General features: G+C 41.6%; 1 protein-coding gene across 6 annotated transcripts; it reads left to right on the top strand.

Annotated features, from left to right (window-relative positions):
• Nucleotides 1-2,206: 2,206 nt before the first annotated feature.
• On the top strand, nt 2,207-13,782 carry fosb (FosB proto-oncogene, AP-1 transcription factor subunit). 6 transcript variants are annotated; one of them, XM_084950252.1, is made up of 6 exons: nt 2,207-4,515; nt 4,870-5,057; nt 7,195-7,578; nt 7,945-8,052; nt 8,468-8,815; nt 8,976-13,782. In XM_084950252.1, exons 1-6 carry the CDS (start codon nt 4,452-4,454, stop codon nt 9,039-9,041), a joined length of 1,158 nt encoding a protein of 385 aa, XP_084806378.1. In that variant the 5' UTR covers nt 2,207-4,451; the 3' UTR covers nt 9,042-13,782. The 6 variants fall into 6 exon arrangements, with proteins under 6 accessions (XP_084806378.1, XP_084806373.1, XP_084806379.1 ...); XM_084950253.1 differs by having other exon boundaries at nt 2,211-4,515; nt 9,910-13,782; XM_084950247.1 differs by having other exon boundaries at nt 2,210-4,515; nt 8,468-13,782.
• The last annotated feature ends 747 nt before the right edge of the window (nt 13,783-14,529 follow it).

The following is a 14,529-nucleotide window of genomic DNA, read 5'->3' as shown; positions in this document are numbered from 1 at the left end:
ACGCATGCACAGTCGAATGTTTTACCTTCTCCACATACCGCTCTAAATCATCCCTGTGCGTGTGTGCCGTGTAAACTCGCGAGCTTGTTACTTGTCTAATGAGCCACAAGGATTACACCATATAAACACAAGTGCACGGACATAAACAGGACAAAGGCGAGCGGCGGCGGAGACGGGAACGAGAAAGACTGGAAAAGATGCGAGTGTAAATAATCTAACTGGCTCTCCACACACGGATGTCAAGGAGGTCATGGGAATTTTCCTATTCAGTTAGCATTAACTTCATGATACAAACTGTTCATTGTGGGCTCCCTGTGGGCTTATATTGTCTAATCTAAACCAAAAAAACTGTGGCTGTAACATCTGCAGAAAATCAGGCACTAGTTTACCAGCAAATGTGAAGTAAAACAAAAGCCAAACAAATATAGCGAAGACAAATCAGACACAAGCAGAGCCTGAAAAACAACATGAATACTACAGAGAGTCGAGGGAAGGTGGAGGATAACACTGAGGCAATCTTTGGCTCCTCGCAACGAGGACAACGAGTTCGTACCTCTGCTCGTAAGATACACACAAGACAGTCAGCTGTGATTAGCGAAGATATCTCTACAAATCTTAATCATTTACTCCATTCTTTGCACGCCATCACTGAAAGAATAAACCAGCTAGTACGCAAGCCAAAGGGTGTGTGGAGGTGCAAAATAACATGACTGCTACACCACTATAAATCAAACACCAAAGTTTGCCTTAAGTCCTCTCCTTAAACTTAGGATTTATTGCAAGCATTTGGCATCAATCCATATCTTGTAGTCCTGAGTGCATTCATGATTTTTACACTAAAAACTGCCATGATAATAAAGAAAATCTGTTAAATATCTGAAAACAGGCAGGCAGGAAACTCGTGCATCTTTGCAGAAATAAAAGTTCAAAAGTTTATGGTTTTATCTTGATTCAAATATTAATAAATTCAGGGCTCTGCGTTTTTAATTTCACCTCAAGTGCTTCAGCTAATGCAGTATACACAGGCCATGTTTACATAGGTGTGGAGGGAGACAGTAAACTTTGCCAAGAAAGAATTACTGCTGGATTTAGACGATACGAGTTTAAAAGCAGCTACAGAGGCCTGAACCACCACTTTAAAGATCATGTAAGAATGAGCTTTGAGGGGTTTTTGACCTGAAAGACAAAACAGTCCTCGTTGCAGTTTAATTTTTGCTGTACCGATCGAGCCGAAACACAGAATACAGCAAAGATGAGGAAGGAAACTGTAGAGTGGCCGAATTAAGAGCTGTGGCATAAGAGTATGAGACGCTTTGGTTGGCTGGGGGGGAGAAATCTGATCAAATTTCTCTCGGTTAGGTGGGGGGTGGAGTTATGCAATGTTGTTGGGATATGGAGCCAGAAAGGGGTGTAAACAACACCGCTCTCAAGTGGGACAGGCCTAATCGTTGCCTAGTAACAAGTATTTTGGGCCAGACCAAGCAAACATGGCCCGCCTTCCAAAAGGAAACAGGGGCTGGCCTCATGAGCACAGTGCAAGTTAGTGACTTCCCGAAAATAAGCTAAGAGACAGGGGCAAGCAAAACAAAGCGCGTCAGGGGCATTAGACAAGACCAACCACTTTCTATTTTTTCATTTTTACCTAGTTTGGCAGGAGTCTAGACCACCGCAAGTTGTAAACACACAAACTTGCGATGAAGTAAACAGTCTGGAGGGAGGATTGCAGTCTAGAAACTCCACACCATCTCTGACTAAAGTCTAGCCGTGACTAACTATTTAGGCCCATGGAGCCTATGAAGAAACTTGTGAAAAAACTTCAGCATTAATTTACATGTTAGTTTTACAACCTTTACAAATGCAACCCTACCTGATGATTAGTACACTTGGCAAAGCAAACTCACTGATAAAGTGTTGCTGTTTTAATTATAATCTATATGATCCAAGCAACTTATTGACGCTGAGTAGATCACCTTTAATTCACTGGAATGAAAGTTAATGACCTGTTTCACAACATTATAATTAATGCATAATTAATCACTTCTGCAGGTACAGGAGTAATTACTGCCCACCTTTTGTGTAACAGTGAATGTGTTTATTGCACGAAATGAGAACTGAGGCCATACCAACTGCATATTTAACGACACAGCGACTAGCGCATGGAGTCGGGAATTTTACCGGCGACTGCTCGGACGGTATGTCAGCTAGTTTAGTTATGTTGAACCTGTAGCTGCCTGGGGGTAGTTCAGGCAGCACAGGGTGGAAAAGGAAGATTAAAAAAACGGTCGTTAACGGTTAAAAGTGCGCTGAAACAACAACAGTCGCCGCACTGCTCTCTGCTCCTCTCCGCTGCTGCCACTGTTCTCTGTGCAGAAAGAATCCGGAAGCCATATTGTGTGCGGCTGCTGTCTTGTCACCCATAGCCGGTTGCCACGGAAACCGGTTGCTAAGCGGCATAACAAAAAAGACCAAATTTATACGTGCTTGCGTCAGATGCAACGGCGTATCCATGGCGACGCAACGCTACACACATTCAGCAAACCCGTGTACAGCACATGGCCCCTGCCTCTTTTAGCACACCGTGTCTCTTTTTAGCCGCTTGTTTTAGAGGTTATTAAAAGTAAACACGTCTTCTTCTGTCGCTGGGAAGCATGTCTGTATTTTTAATCGGACTAGATATATGTTGTGTTAAAATAGCGGCAGCTATGTTAGTCGGCAGTGATTGGTTTCCCCGTGAATGTGGGCTGCCTTTCCTGCGTTATCAGCCATTCACCTTAATAATTCCCCATCAGGAACAATTCGCATCGACGGAGTTAGTCATCCCGGTTCAGCCGCACGGCACCGGTAGCGGCAGTCCGGATGGGACACAGCGTCCTCCGTGGATCCTCGTCTCTGACGTTGTTGCGGCGCTGACTAATAATTCGTTATCCCCGACTCTTTCCTTTTTGCTCACGCCTTTTCACACACCGACTGTATTGCCGTAGCCCTCTCGCAGCAGCAAGCCCGCCCAGTGACACTGTGTGACATCACGAACACAAAACGTAGGCCTTGTATTTCACATTTTCATTCATGATTTGACACCCCATGTTCCCGCATTTGGCCCTTGGAGCGACCCTCCTCCCCCCAAGCCAATGCCAAACTCCCACCTGCCACATTCCCACTGCTGTCCGCATGTAGGCTTTAATAATGAATCACTTTTGTGCTCGTCCTGGTGATGTTTGCAATGACAGGCACAGATTTCCGTCACTGCTGCCCACTGTACATGTCAGAATAACACTGCTGTTTACCAACTAATGTTTATTTTTCGTTTTTTTTCTTCAGGAGGAGGAGGAGGAGAGGGGTGTGAATAAGACCGATGCTCTGACACTCTCTGAGTGCTCTCTGACTGTCCTGCCCACACTCAAATCCATAACAGATTAGGTGTATACATTTTTTAAAAGTCGTTTTTCGGCGTGCAGTAAAACCTCGCTTGGCGTAGTACCTGCCCTCGGGTTTAAGGAGTGTTCAGGCACAGAAGAAAAGGAGGCTTTCCTTTCATTAAAACATTAGGCTCACAAGCACAGAGGACTCCCGAGGGCGTGTCCTGAGAAACTTTTCAGCAGGATTTCCCTCGCATGTTGACGGGATTCCGTCCTGAGCTGTGAGTATTGCATAACTTAATCCATTGTTTTTCTTCTGGTGTTTTCCAGGTTACGTATTATATTGTAAATAAAGAAAATAAATGAAATAAATAAATAAAGGTTACTTATCTATCCCAGTTACAATATCTACAGAATATATATTATAGGCTTATCCAATATATAGCAGACTAATAACAATTACAATTGGGTAAATGTGCCACTGATTTCAACGTAACAAACCTCCACATTATAGGAATATTATGTATTGCTATGACTAAATAAATGTCCCAATCAAAAACACACGCAAACAGAGTCCTAAATAGATACTTTCCATATTTATCACCCCCGAGCTTCTTAAAATTTCCTCTCAGAAATTGTCAGACGGTGAGAAATATCTCGTGCCCGTGATATTACCAAAAAAAAAGAAGAAAGAAGAAAGTCTATTATTATCCGTCGACGAGGTGAGCTTCTGGTCCATTTCAGTGGCAGAGGGAATCCCTCAACGTCACCAAGGATACCAAACACAACATCAGGCACAAATATGGGCATGTACGTCAGCGGAACTCCGAGGCGGGACTAGACCGTTGAAATGTCTTGCTTCTACTCTGGGCTTCATTCATAAGACAAGATCTGCTACTGTGCACCGTAATATAGCAAGCGTCCTCCGGCGTTCCGTGAGCGGACTTTATGGATGTATATTTGCACGATTGATAAGGTCGGATAACGGAGAGCACTGAGAGGATTTACCGCTGAACCGGGGAGGACTTCTTCGCAGATTGAACTGGTAGACCTCCCTCCCCCGTCTAAAAGCGGGGAACTGGATTAAGAGTCTTCATGCAACTTTTTTGGAAAGAGACCAAGAGCGTTTCACCGGGGAATAACAAGAAGACTTACATAGGTAAGAAACGCTTACTTTTTGTGGCTGTGAGCGCAAACGGTTTGAGAGCAAAAGTCGCTTTTTGAAAGCGCACTATTTTAAAGTAGGTCGGGAGCATCTGTCCGCTTCAGACGGCTTCATAGGAGATGCTTACAGACAGTTTTCCCTGCTGACACCGGTTTAAACGCATAAAACACGCTGCTGCAGGCTACTTATTAACCGCCTGCCATCATTTATGAGAGAACAGCCTAATTTAAAGCAAGCGCCAGCTGGCTTTGGTTAAGTGCACCGAGTTTAACATCAGTCATTCTCTCCCTACAGTACCTCTCCTCCTTTAGTAATCTTCTTGTGTGTGCCGCTGCCCTGCCGCTGCAGGTGACATCGCTCTCTCTCCGGTACCTGCAGGTGTCGCGTTCTCTTTCGGCCCCCCCGGGGAGATGTACCAAGGATTTCCCGGCGACCCAGACAGCGGTTCCCGTGGAAGCTCGTCTCCATCTATAGAGTCCCAGTACCTTTCCTCCGTGGACTCCTTCGGGAGCCCGCCGACCACCAGTGCTCCACAGGTAAGTTCCAGTCAGCAGACTGGAAATGTAGTGAAAACAAAAGTCGGAGAGCGTTTTTACCTCGGATTGTTTATTCGTTTAAAAATGCAATATGACTGACACGCGATCACTGGGTATGAACCTGTCATTTAATTATGACGTGTGCTTTTGCTTAAACACACTCTGCATGGTGTGTCAGTTGTATAAATATACAGAATATATATATATAAAACTAGTATTTATGGCTTATGAAGCAGTGGGCTCTGTCACCGCTAACAGAAGACCGACTACACCAAGTCAGCACATTTGGTGTATCCGGTCTTTCTGCAGTCAGAACTTAAATGACCGGGATGACTGGATGTAAATTCAACGTCTGTGTGTTGACTGTAGCCCCGGTGGCGGCGTTGACAACGTGCTCAGCGTGGTTGACAGCGCTCTGGAACTCTCCGACGTAAGCGCCGCAGCCCCGCCCCTTTGCCCCGCTTCTCTCCTTCCACTCGCTCCGCTCTCCTCTCGCCGTGACGTAAATGCCCGTTCTATTTTGGAGTGCTACGTCGCGTTGCCAAGGGGAACACCGGGGGTGTGACGGGGGAGGAGGAAGGAGGCGGGAGAGACGCCGTTTAGAGAAAAACGATTGGTGGAGGCGGTCGCTCTCAGAGCCGCCCGTCCAAACGTCTGAACGCGCTTTCAAATGAATATTAATGAACGGCGATACTCCCCCGAGTATGAAATATAAAATACCAGCGACAGATTTGAGCTTTCCACGACTATTTTTAGACATGGGCGCAGAGGAAAACTTAATAGCCTGTCTTTTTTATTTTAACAATAAAAACACCCACAGTCGTAAATTTCAAGTTGTTGTTGTTTTTTTTATTTTTTTTGCTTAAAGTTAAACAAAACATTCTTGAACACCCTTTTAATTCAAATTCTCTATATAATGAGAAATCCAAGGCTGTTACCTTAACACGTTTTGGCTTCTACCTTTACAACAAATAGCATTTCCCCACTCTTTGGTAAATCCCACGGAAAAGGTGGTTAAATGAATATCAAGAAATGGAAACAAGCCAGAAACTGGTTCTAGGTAATATAGGCCTACAACAGGGGTGTAAAACAGAAGACCCAAGTGCCAGAAGTGGCCACAAAAGTCTTTAATCTGGCCTACTTGACAGCTTTGGAAAATGTGAAGGAGTGCATAAATTTTAGATTTTTTGCTGTATTTTTTTCATAGGTTTTATGGCTTTTGTACTTCTCCCACGGCTATTTATACTTCACCAAAGTAGTAACAGATAAACAGCTAAATGGCAGAATGTTCTTGTTTTTTCACTGCCTACTATAGAAATACATGATTTATAAAGTAAGAGGACATTCTGTCAACTAACAAACATTTCCAGCTTTATAATTGCAGGACAGTCTGCGCAATGAGCTAACAGAACTTCTTCCTTAATTTTACAGATTTATTTCTTACAATTTAAGCCCCAAGTGGAATTTCTCTATCATCTAGAAAAACTGAGTCATATCACCTAAAACTGCACTTGTTTTTCTTATATTAAAATATTTCAGGGGTTTAATGTATGATTAAATGTCTGTGGGCTGCACGTGGCCCACAATGTGAAATGAGTTTGATACCCCTGGCGTATAATGTCTGATCACTAAGGAGTCTTAACACTGTATCACGTCAGGTAGCCTAAACCTTTCTTTATGTAATTGTTAACATAATGGGTCCAGGCATATTAAATTATTAATATTAATATTCTTCTTTCTGTTCGTGGCAGCCTAGCATGACTTTCCTAGTGTATGATAAATACTAGTATCGCTTCAGCTGTTGTTTTATACATTCAGCCACATTCAGAGCAGAGGGTTTTTCACACCTTGTTGTAGTTTATCTACAGTCAGATGAGAATAGCAAACAGATGCAAATAGTTTTAGGTGAAATCTGAATTTAAAGCATTTTACACTTTAAAGCAGATCTTTATTGCAGCTGATGAGAATTTCAGTGCATGTTTGTACTAAATGTATCCGGTTTGCTACAGTGATCGGACTGATGCACAGATCCCAGCTTGTTTTTACTGGTTTTTCTATATTTGTCTGTATTTTTTTGCTGCTCTACCTGATCTGAGCTCTGGTCCATAAAACTTAATTGTCGACATCTCCTCCTCAGGAGTGTGTGTCAGCAAGTGCTGGCTTGAGCATTGTGGGCAGCGGGCCAGGGACAAGTGGTGGAGGTGAGATGCCCGGTTCATTCGTGCCAACCGTCACTGCCATCACCACCAGTCAGGACCTGCAGTGGATGGTACAGCCAACCCTCATCTCATCCCAGGCTTCTGGACAGAGTGGCTCCACCGGGACCACGACCATGACCCAACCAGCTTCACTGGTTGATCCGTTTGACATGCCAGGCCCGAGTTATTCCTCGGGGTCTGGATTCACCCCACCGAGTTCAGACACTCCAGGGCCAGCAGCCGGCCCTGTCCGTCAGTCCAGAGCCCGAACTCGCCGTACACGAGAAGAGTCTGTGAGTGAAGATGGAGATGTTGGTGTGTTAGTAAGTTTGCGTGCTTGAATGGTTTGTCTGTTGACCCTCGCATGTTACACATGCACTGCAGGTATATTGTTTACGAGGAAGCCAGTAAAGGTAATAACGCTGTGTCTGTAATGTTAAGCAGTGGTGTGTGCTAACACTAATGGGTGGGTGGGTAATTAATTGGTGTATTTGGTGTTTGCTTTGGTATTTTCTCATTTGCACAAACCTACTAAACGGCAGAAGGCTAGTTCACTGTTCAGGCACAAGCAACTTTTATCTGTCAGCTGTGATTAAATGTAGCTTTATTTTGTGTTTTTAAGCTAAATTAGTCAATTAAAATAGCCAGTGGTTTTTTTTTAAGCTAATCTGTATTCTTCCTTATCTTAGCTAACACCCGAGGAAGAAGAAAAGAGACGTGTTCGTCGAGAGAGGAACAAGCTGGCTGCTGCCAAATGCCGAAATCGCAGACGAGAACTTACAGACAGACTGCAGTCGGTGAGCCTGGCCCTGTTCTTGCTTTCAGAGCGAATGATGATGATAATTGCATATTTTATGTTACCTCCCATAGCATCGTGTTGTGGGGTAATAAATGCTTGCATGTGTGTACAAGAGAGAGGATTATGGTAATGGGTGTTTAGCTGCAGCGAAGACAATTACAGTCCTCAAAAGAGACTATTGTACTTTTTGTAGTTAAGGCCTAATTAACATACTCTTCTATAAGCCACCTTGCATATACGGCTGTAGGGGAAGCAGGGAGGTATTTCTACTGGAATAAACACAAAGAAGATTGGCATACCTAACACTCCTTTCTTCTATCTGCTGCACATCTTCTTCCCATTTCACCCACCTTTGCCTTGTTCCCGTCTCCTTCTTCCCCATTTTTTCTTTCATCCTCTGTACCAACCCACAGGAGACAGACGTACTGGAGGAAGCAAAGGCAGAACTGGAGGCAGAGATCTCAGAGCTACAGAAGGAGAAAGAGCGCTTGGAGTTTGTGCTGGTGGCTCACCAGGCAAACTGTAAGATCCCATACCAGGACCAGCCTCAGCAGGGCTCAGCACAGCTGCCTCCAGTGCAGTCCCAGCTGCCTCCCCAGGCCTTACAACCGCCTGTCTCCATTGTGGGCTTGACTGTGAAGGAAGACTCTTTCTATCTGCCTCCTGCCTACACAGCCCATCCGGCCTCCACACAGTCCCAGCCTCCGGTTCAACAGCAGCAGCAAGTCCAGCAGCAGCCTCAGCCTGGAATAATGCAGGAGGTAGAGTTCTCTAGTTCTTTTTATGGCTCAAGTGAGCCAGCACCTGGTGGGCCATGCCTTATGGTCAACGACAGTGGTGGTGGTGGTGTTAACCATGACGATGCGGCCATTGGCAGCTACAACACCTCATACACATCTTCATTTGTGTTCACCTACCCAGAGGGAGCCTGCGGGGTCAGTGCCAACCAGCGGAACAGCAGTAGCGAGCAGTCGTCCGATTCTCTGAACTCGCCTTCTCTGCTGGCGCTCTGACTGACCGACAGACACACGCATACACATGTTAACACGCACGCACATTATTCTCGCTGGAAGTAGAGGCTGAAGTACACGCACAGTACCGATCAGCCTCACCGATTGAGAAAAAAAATAACAACAAAAACAACCAATGGTTTACATCTGATTGGATTATAAGTTTACACATTCTGAAATGTATCCTAATTAAGAGCCATACAAATAGTTGCACATTAGGTCTAACTTTTAACATTCACTATATTTTAGTTTTCTATTACACTCGCAACTGGACATTATGGGTGAATAAAACTGGGTTACGAAAACCGAGTCCATGTTGCCAATCTTAAGTTCTGTGGCTTAACAGATTAATTCACAGTGAATTCTCTTAAGCTTGTACTCTGATTGAGTAAGAAACAACACGATCACTCCGACAAGCACAAGCGCCCCTAACTTGTTCCCTCTGTCGGTTGCCCCTCTTCCAGTGCTCCCATCCTTTTCCATGCTTTTCTTCCTCTCGCTGAATGTATTTGTGCAAATCTGAAATAGGGACGAAGGACGCTCTGTTCAGGTTCTCTTCTCGTGGGAGACAAGCTGCTGATCTCTCGCTCACCTCTAACTGTTCATCTGCTCGACTTCCCTCTGCTTCTTCATTTGCTGTTTGGACTTGGCAAGTTAAGGATCTGAGTGTCACAGCCCGCCACTAAATCTTGTGCTTTTTCCTTCTCTCGTTTTTTCTTTTTGTTTTTTTTTAACAAAAAAAACACAAAAAAAAAAATCTTCTGACGTCTGCCTACCTGCTGTGCGACCCATCTCTACCCATCTCTGTTTTCTCCTCTTCTGTCTCTTTCTCCTTCTCTCTGAAGTCTTCGACCCCCGAGAGCCCGAAGACACCCTCCAGCCCTTGGGACCTTGAGTGAAAGCCGGCTCAACTAACATGCCCCCCTTTGAACCCTGTCATACAAGGACATGGACACAAGCCCAACCAAACGGAAGTCTTTTCTTGGAGCACGTTGCTCAAATCCTTACAGTGAACAGCAGCTAAATACTCTGAACACGCACACAGACGCATAATTGATGAACACACACATGCAAAAAAAAAAAAAAAATGCAAGATGGATGCCACTGTCTTCTGCTGAGCCATTTTTCATGTTGTTCACACAATGAAGATTAGACACACCAGTTGTGAGGATATAGAGAGACTTAAGGAATTAAGGAAGCAAGCAGGAAAGGCTCTGAGGGAGTCCGAATAGAGGATGGCTTTCATTTTAACGACGGATTTTTGTGACCAAAAGTTTAAAAAAAAGGAAACAAAACAAAACAACAACAGAAAAAAAGAATAAAAAAACAAACAACACACACAGAAAAAAAAATCTTCTCTTGCCAACTGTGTGGAAGGGTGACCTCAGTAAAAACACCTCCATACCACAGAGCCTCATCGCCCTGGGCCGACATGCGTATATTCACGCCATCGCTTTCAACAACTGAAGATGTTTGCTGCAGCGCACCAGCTCAGAGTTTTGCTCACACTCATTCAGATGTGAACCGATGCCTTTATTTAGAGGAGAGACTTTTTCTTTTTTTCTTTTTTTTTCTTTTTTGGGGATAGTGATTCAGACAACCTCTAAACATTGGGCTCAGTGGTCTCTGTACCTCCTCTGTTCTCTAACGGGGATGAGGCGGAGGTGCGTTTATTGTGAGTGCGTCCACTCTGAGGCACCTGGCCCGTTTATTTCTTTCTTTATTGAGGTTGACGGGGCCAGTGAGCACAAAAGCAAGACCTGGAAACGAAAGGGGAGAACGTGTGGGCTGTTGTTTTGCAGTAAAGCGTCCTTTCCTTTGCCTGTGAATTTGTAATTTTTTTTCCCTGTATGTTTGAGTAAGAACCGTTATATATTTTAATGTTTATATTTGTTTGTGTGTTTAATTGTTTTGCATTGACCTCCGCTTTCTCCTGTACTGTTACCGTTTATTATTATTTTTGTATGTTTTGTCGTTTTAAGTGGGAGATTTCTTCACAAATGTTCCTATTATATCTGCATACTTATTGTTTCATTATCTTATTGTATTTTTTTTCATTTGGCAACTTTGGAGGCATGCTGTGCACTACGAGGAAAAAAAATTTAAGTCCATACCCATCTACATAGTTAAAGGTAACATGTATATATATAAAAGTATATATACCATGATGTATGAATGTCTGTAGATCTAAATGGGATATTTTTGTCAATGAAGAACAAGATAAAATAGTAAAATCAATATTTTTCTAAATGAACAAACATATATATATATATATATATTATAAAGTACTGCCCTGTCCCTCAACATGAAGCACGATGTCACTGCCTCTGTCAATGTGTATTTATGTTTTATAAACGATATAAAGCACTATCCGAGTTACATTAAATGTATGTTTATAATGATTATGATGTTAGAAGGTTGTGGTAATGCCTTTGTTTTGTTTGTGTTTTCCTCTGTGAGGTCTGTCCCAAAGCTACTGACACCTTAACGCCACTTGCTCCTTAGCAGAAAACGAAGGGAAAAAAGTGATTGAATGTCAATGCGCATATTAAAAGTGTAAGTGTTCAGATGAAAACATGACGATGAAACTGTTTGATTTGTAAGGACAAAGTATTTCACACCCAGTGTAAACATGCCACTCAGTGGCGTTCGCATTTCCGATAAAAAAGTGTTTGAAGCATAACTGCAGCCTTGATTGATGGGCGTCATCATGTTACTGGTATACTCGACAATACATGTTGCCTGTCTGAGATTAAAAAAAAAAAACAACCAAAAATCAAATGTTGTTATTGCATTTGCTGGATGAGAAGCTTTATTTTTCAACTAATAAACATGTTTATTCCAAAAAGAAAAGAGATTGCTGGATTAATGGTATAAATCTTTGCTAAATAGTGGCTCTGGGTGGTCAGAAAATGGGCAGACCTCATGTTTTTTTTTGTTTTGTTTTTTAAATGTTGTATAAGGACTGTGTTTGTACAGATGTTGGAGATGCCTTTTTGATCTCTATCTAAATGCAAATGTGATGAGAATATGTTCTGGTGTCAGAATGAGCATAAAACATATTCAGTAGTTCTCATGTATATAGATTTTTGTGGTGCTACTTATACCAGACTACAACAATGAGACCGTTGAGCGGTGGAAAAGTCACCAAAGGTCCAGACAAATGAAAACGCTGGTTGTCTCATCAGAATTTTGTATTCTGAACGAAAGCTGATAACAGTGAATTTGATGCAGCTGAAGCTCTGAATACTCAGTAATAGTTTAATATCAACTGCCTGTTCCATCTCCAAGTGTGGAAAAAATAGATCTCAGAGGGCCCTTGTACTGTACCTGCATTCCACACTTACATCTCTGATCATCACACAACATATTAGACTCATTCTTTAATGAAATTTGTTTGCTTTGGATTTAATTGAAATCGTTTTTATTTTTCCTTTGATAATTGTGAGGTTACAATAACAAATGGGTTGCTCGTAAATTGGAAAAGGTGACACAAAAGGATGAGAAGAAATATCCAGCTGTGCGATGGCTATGTTAGCATTAACTGAAAACAAAAAAGAGTTTTCTTATTTTTCTATGATGAGGTGAATGTTTCTATGTATTTCTATTTTTCCACAATTCCCATATGAGCTCCAGTTTCATATCATCTGTTATGAAATGCAATATTATTATCCTCTTGGATGAACATAATGTAGCAAATTACACAGTGATCAAACTGACTGCTACTATATGTCAAGTGTGATGATGTATTGCTTTAATTAACACGTTTTCTTACAGTATTAAACGTTATCCTTATTGTTTAAAATAACATCTAGTGTGAGACAAACGTCATAGAGAATGTATCAAAAAATCTATAATTTTTTATTTATATATTGATGATACATAAAGATTAAAGTTATAGAAAGCCACTGCTTTTATCAACATCTTTTCTTGTTTTTTTTAAATAAACCCTCATATTATTTTCTGTGAGTGAAAGTTACAGTTTTGGAATACATAATAAATATGGGTACAGAAGTGAAGGGCATGAAGAAATTCTATGAAAGATGTAATTAAAGATACATGGATTATTACATAACGTGTTCATGAAGGTGCTCTGATATCAAATTATCAACTGGTCTATTTTGTAGTCCATTTACATCACCCTAATTTATTCTGTACATCACAAAAATGTAATGTTTACTTATTTTTACAGCCTTATTTTCATTTTTTTTTTTAAATCTTGGAAGAGTACAAAAGTGTATGACATATTTTCCGTGTCACTTTTGCGGTCTCTGCTCTGTGAGCTCCTGTGTCCGTTATTCCACCTCTGGCTTTGCCATCTTAAAAAAAAGTTTACATTATGGTTTTTTTTTCCTCATTTTCTAGACTATGAGAGCTGGGTGAGCTGTCTCCTTTAATGATGGTTTGGCTAAATGCCTTACATTTTTCCAGTTTATGAAGAATTGCATAAATAACATATCTTGAGGTGCACTTCTCTTGTGTTTTTTTTACACTTGTTTTGCTCTTTTTGAGCTCCTTAAAAGATTTACTTGAGTCGAGACTGCAGAAGTTGAGCAAGAACCTGAAAAGTGCATGTATGTATCATTTTTCTGAACTGCAGTTTCTTTTCTTTATATTTTATCCTGATGATTATTTTCATACATTCCACAAAATGTAAAAAAAAAATTATAATAATAATAAAAAAATATCCATCACAGTTCTTTGGACATTAAGTATTATATGCTGTACTAGCTTGTTATGTTAAACCAATCTGATGTCTACTGTCACAAAAAATCCTTACATTTAACAAGCTCCAACCAGATAACATTTTGCTTACATTAATGAAATAACATGTTGTAACGCTTGGTTTACTCTGTGTTTAAATTCCTGTAATTTACAGAAAGATGCAGATAGAAGAGTACAATGTATTTATGAAACGCAATATGCAAAAGGTTCACTGGCAAGTCTCAAAATTCAGTTTATTTGTACAGTCTCACATGTAGAGGTTCAAAGGGGTTCTTCTCTGTGAGGAGGATTAAATTGCCAGCAATTTGGGACTAAAGGGTTGAAGAGTGAGTAGGGACAGAGTAGCCAACTTTCAGACATATAAGAAGGTCCAAGATCATTTAGGATTTTATATACATATATGTAAGAGTCAGTCAAAAGTCAATGAGATGTGCTGTGAGATACTGGAAGCCAGTGTAGCTCTGCTAAAACTGGACTGATCTGCTCCCAGTTATTTTTTTCCTTTAGTTAATAACCTTGCAGGAGAGTTTTGGATAATCTTTTTGGGATGTCCAGAAAAAAAGAGCACAGCAGTTCCGCTGGACATGAATGCAAGAACAAGGTTTTTAGAGTCAGAGTATATCAGGAAGGGTTTTATCTTGGATATATTCCTGAGATGTCTTACTGATGGAATTAATGTGAGGTTTAAAGCTCACATCTGAATTTAAAACAACCCCACGACTTTTAACTTGTGGTTTTCC

Source organism: Perissodus microlepis, chromosome 14, assembly GCF_051167445.1.
Source record: "Perissodus microlepis isolate ML-2025 ecotype Zambia chromosome 14, ASM5116744v1, whole genome shotgun sequence".
In the NCBI taxonomy this organism is placed as follows: Eukaryota; Metazoa; Chordata; class Actinopteri; order Cichliformes; family Cichlidae; genus Perissodus; species Perissodus microlepis.
The sequence above is the reverse complement of the archived record's forward strand: the minus strand, read 5'-3'. Positions and strand labels throughout refer to the sequence as shown.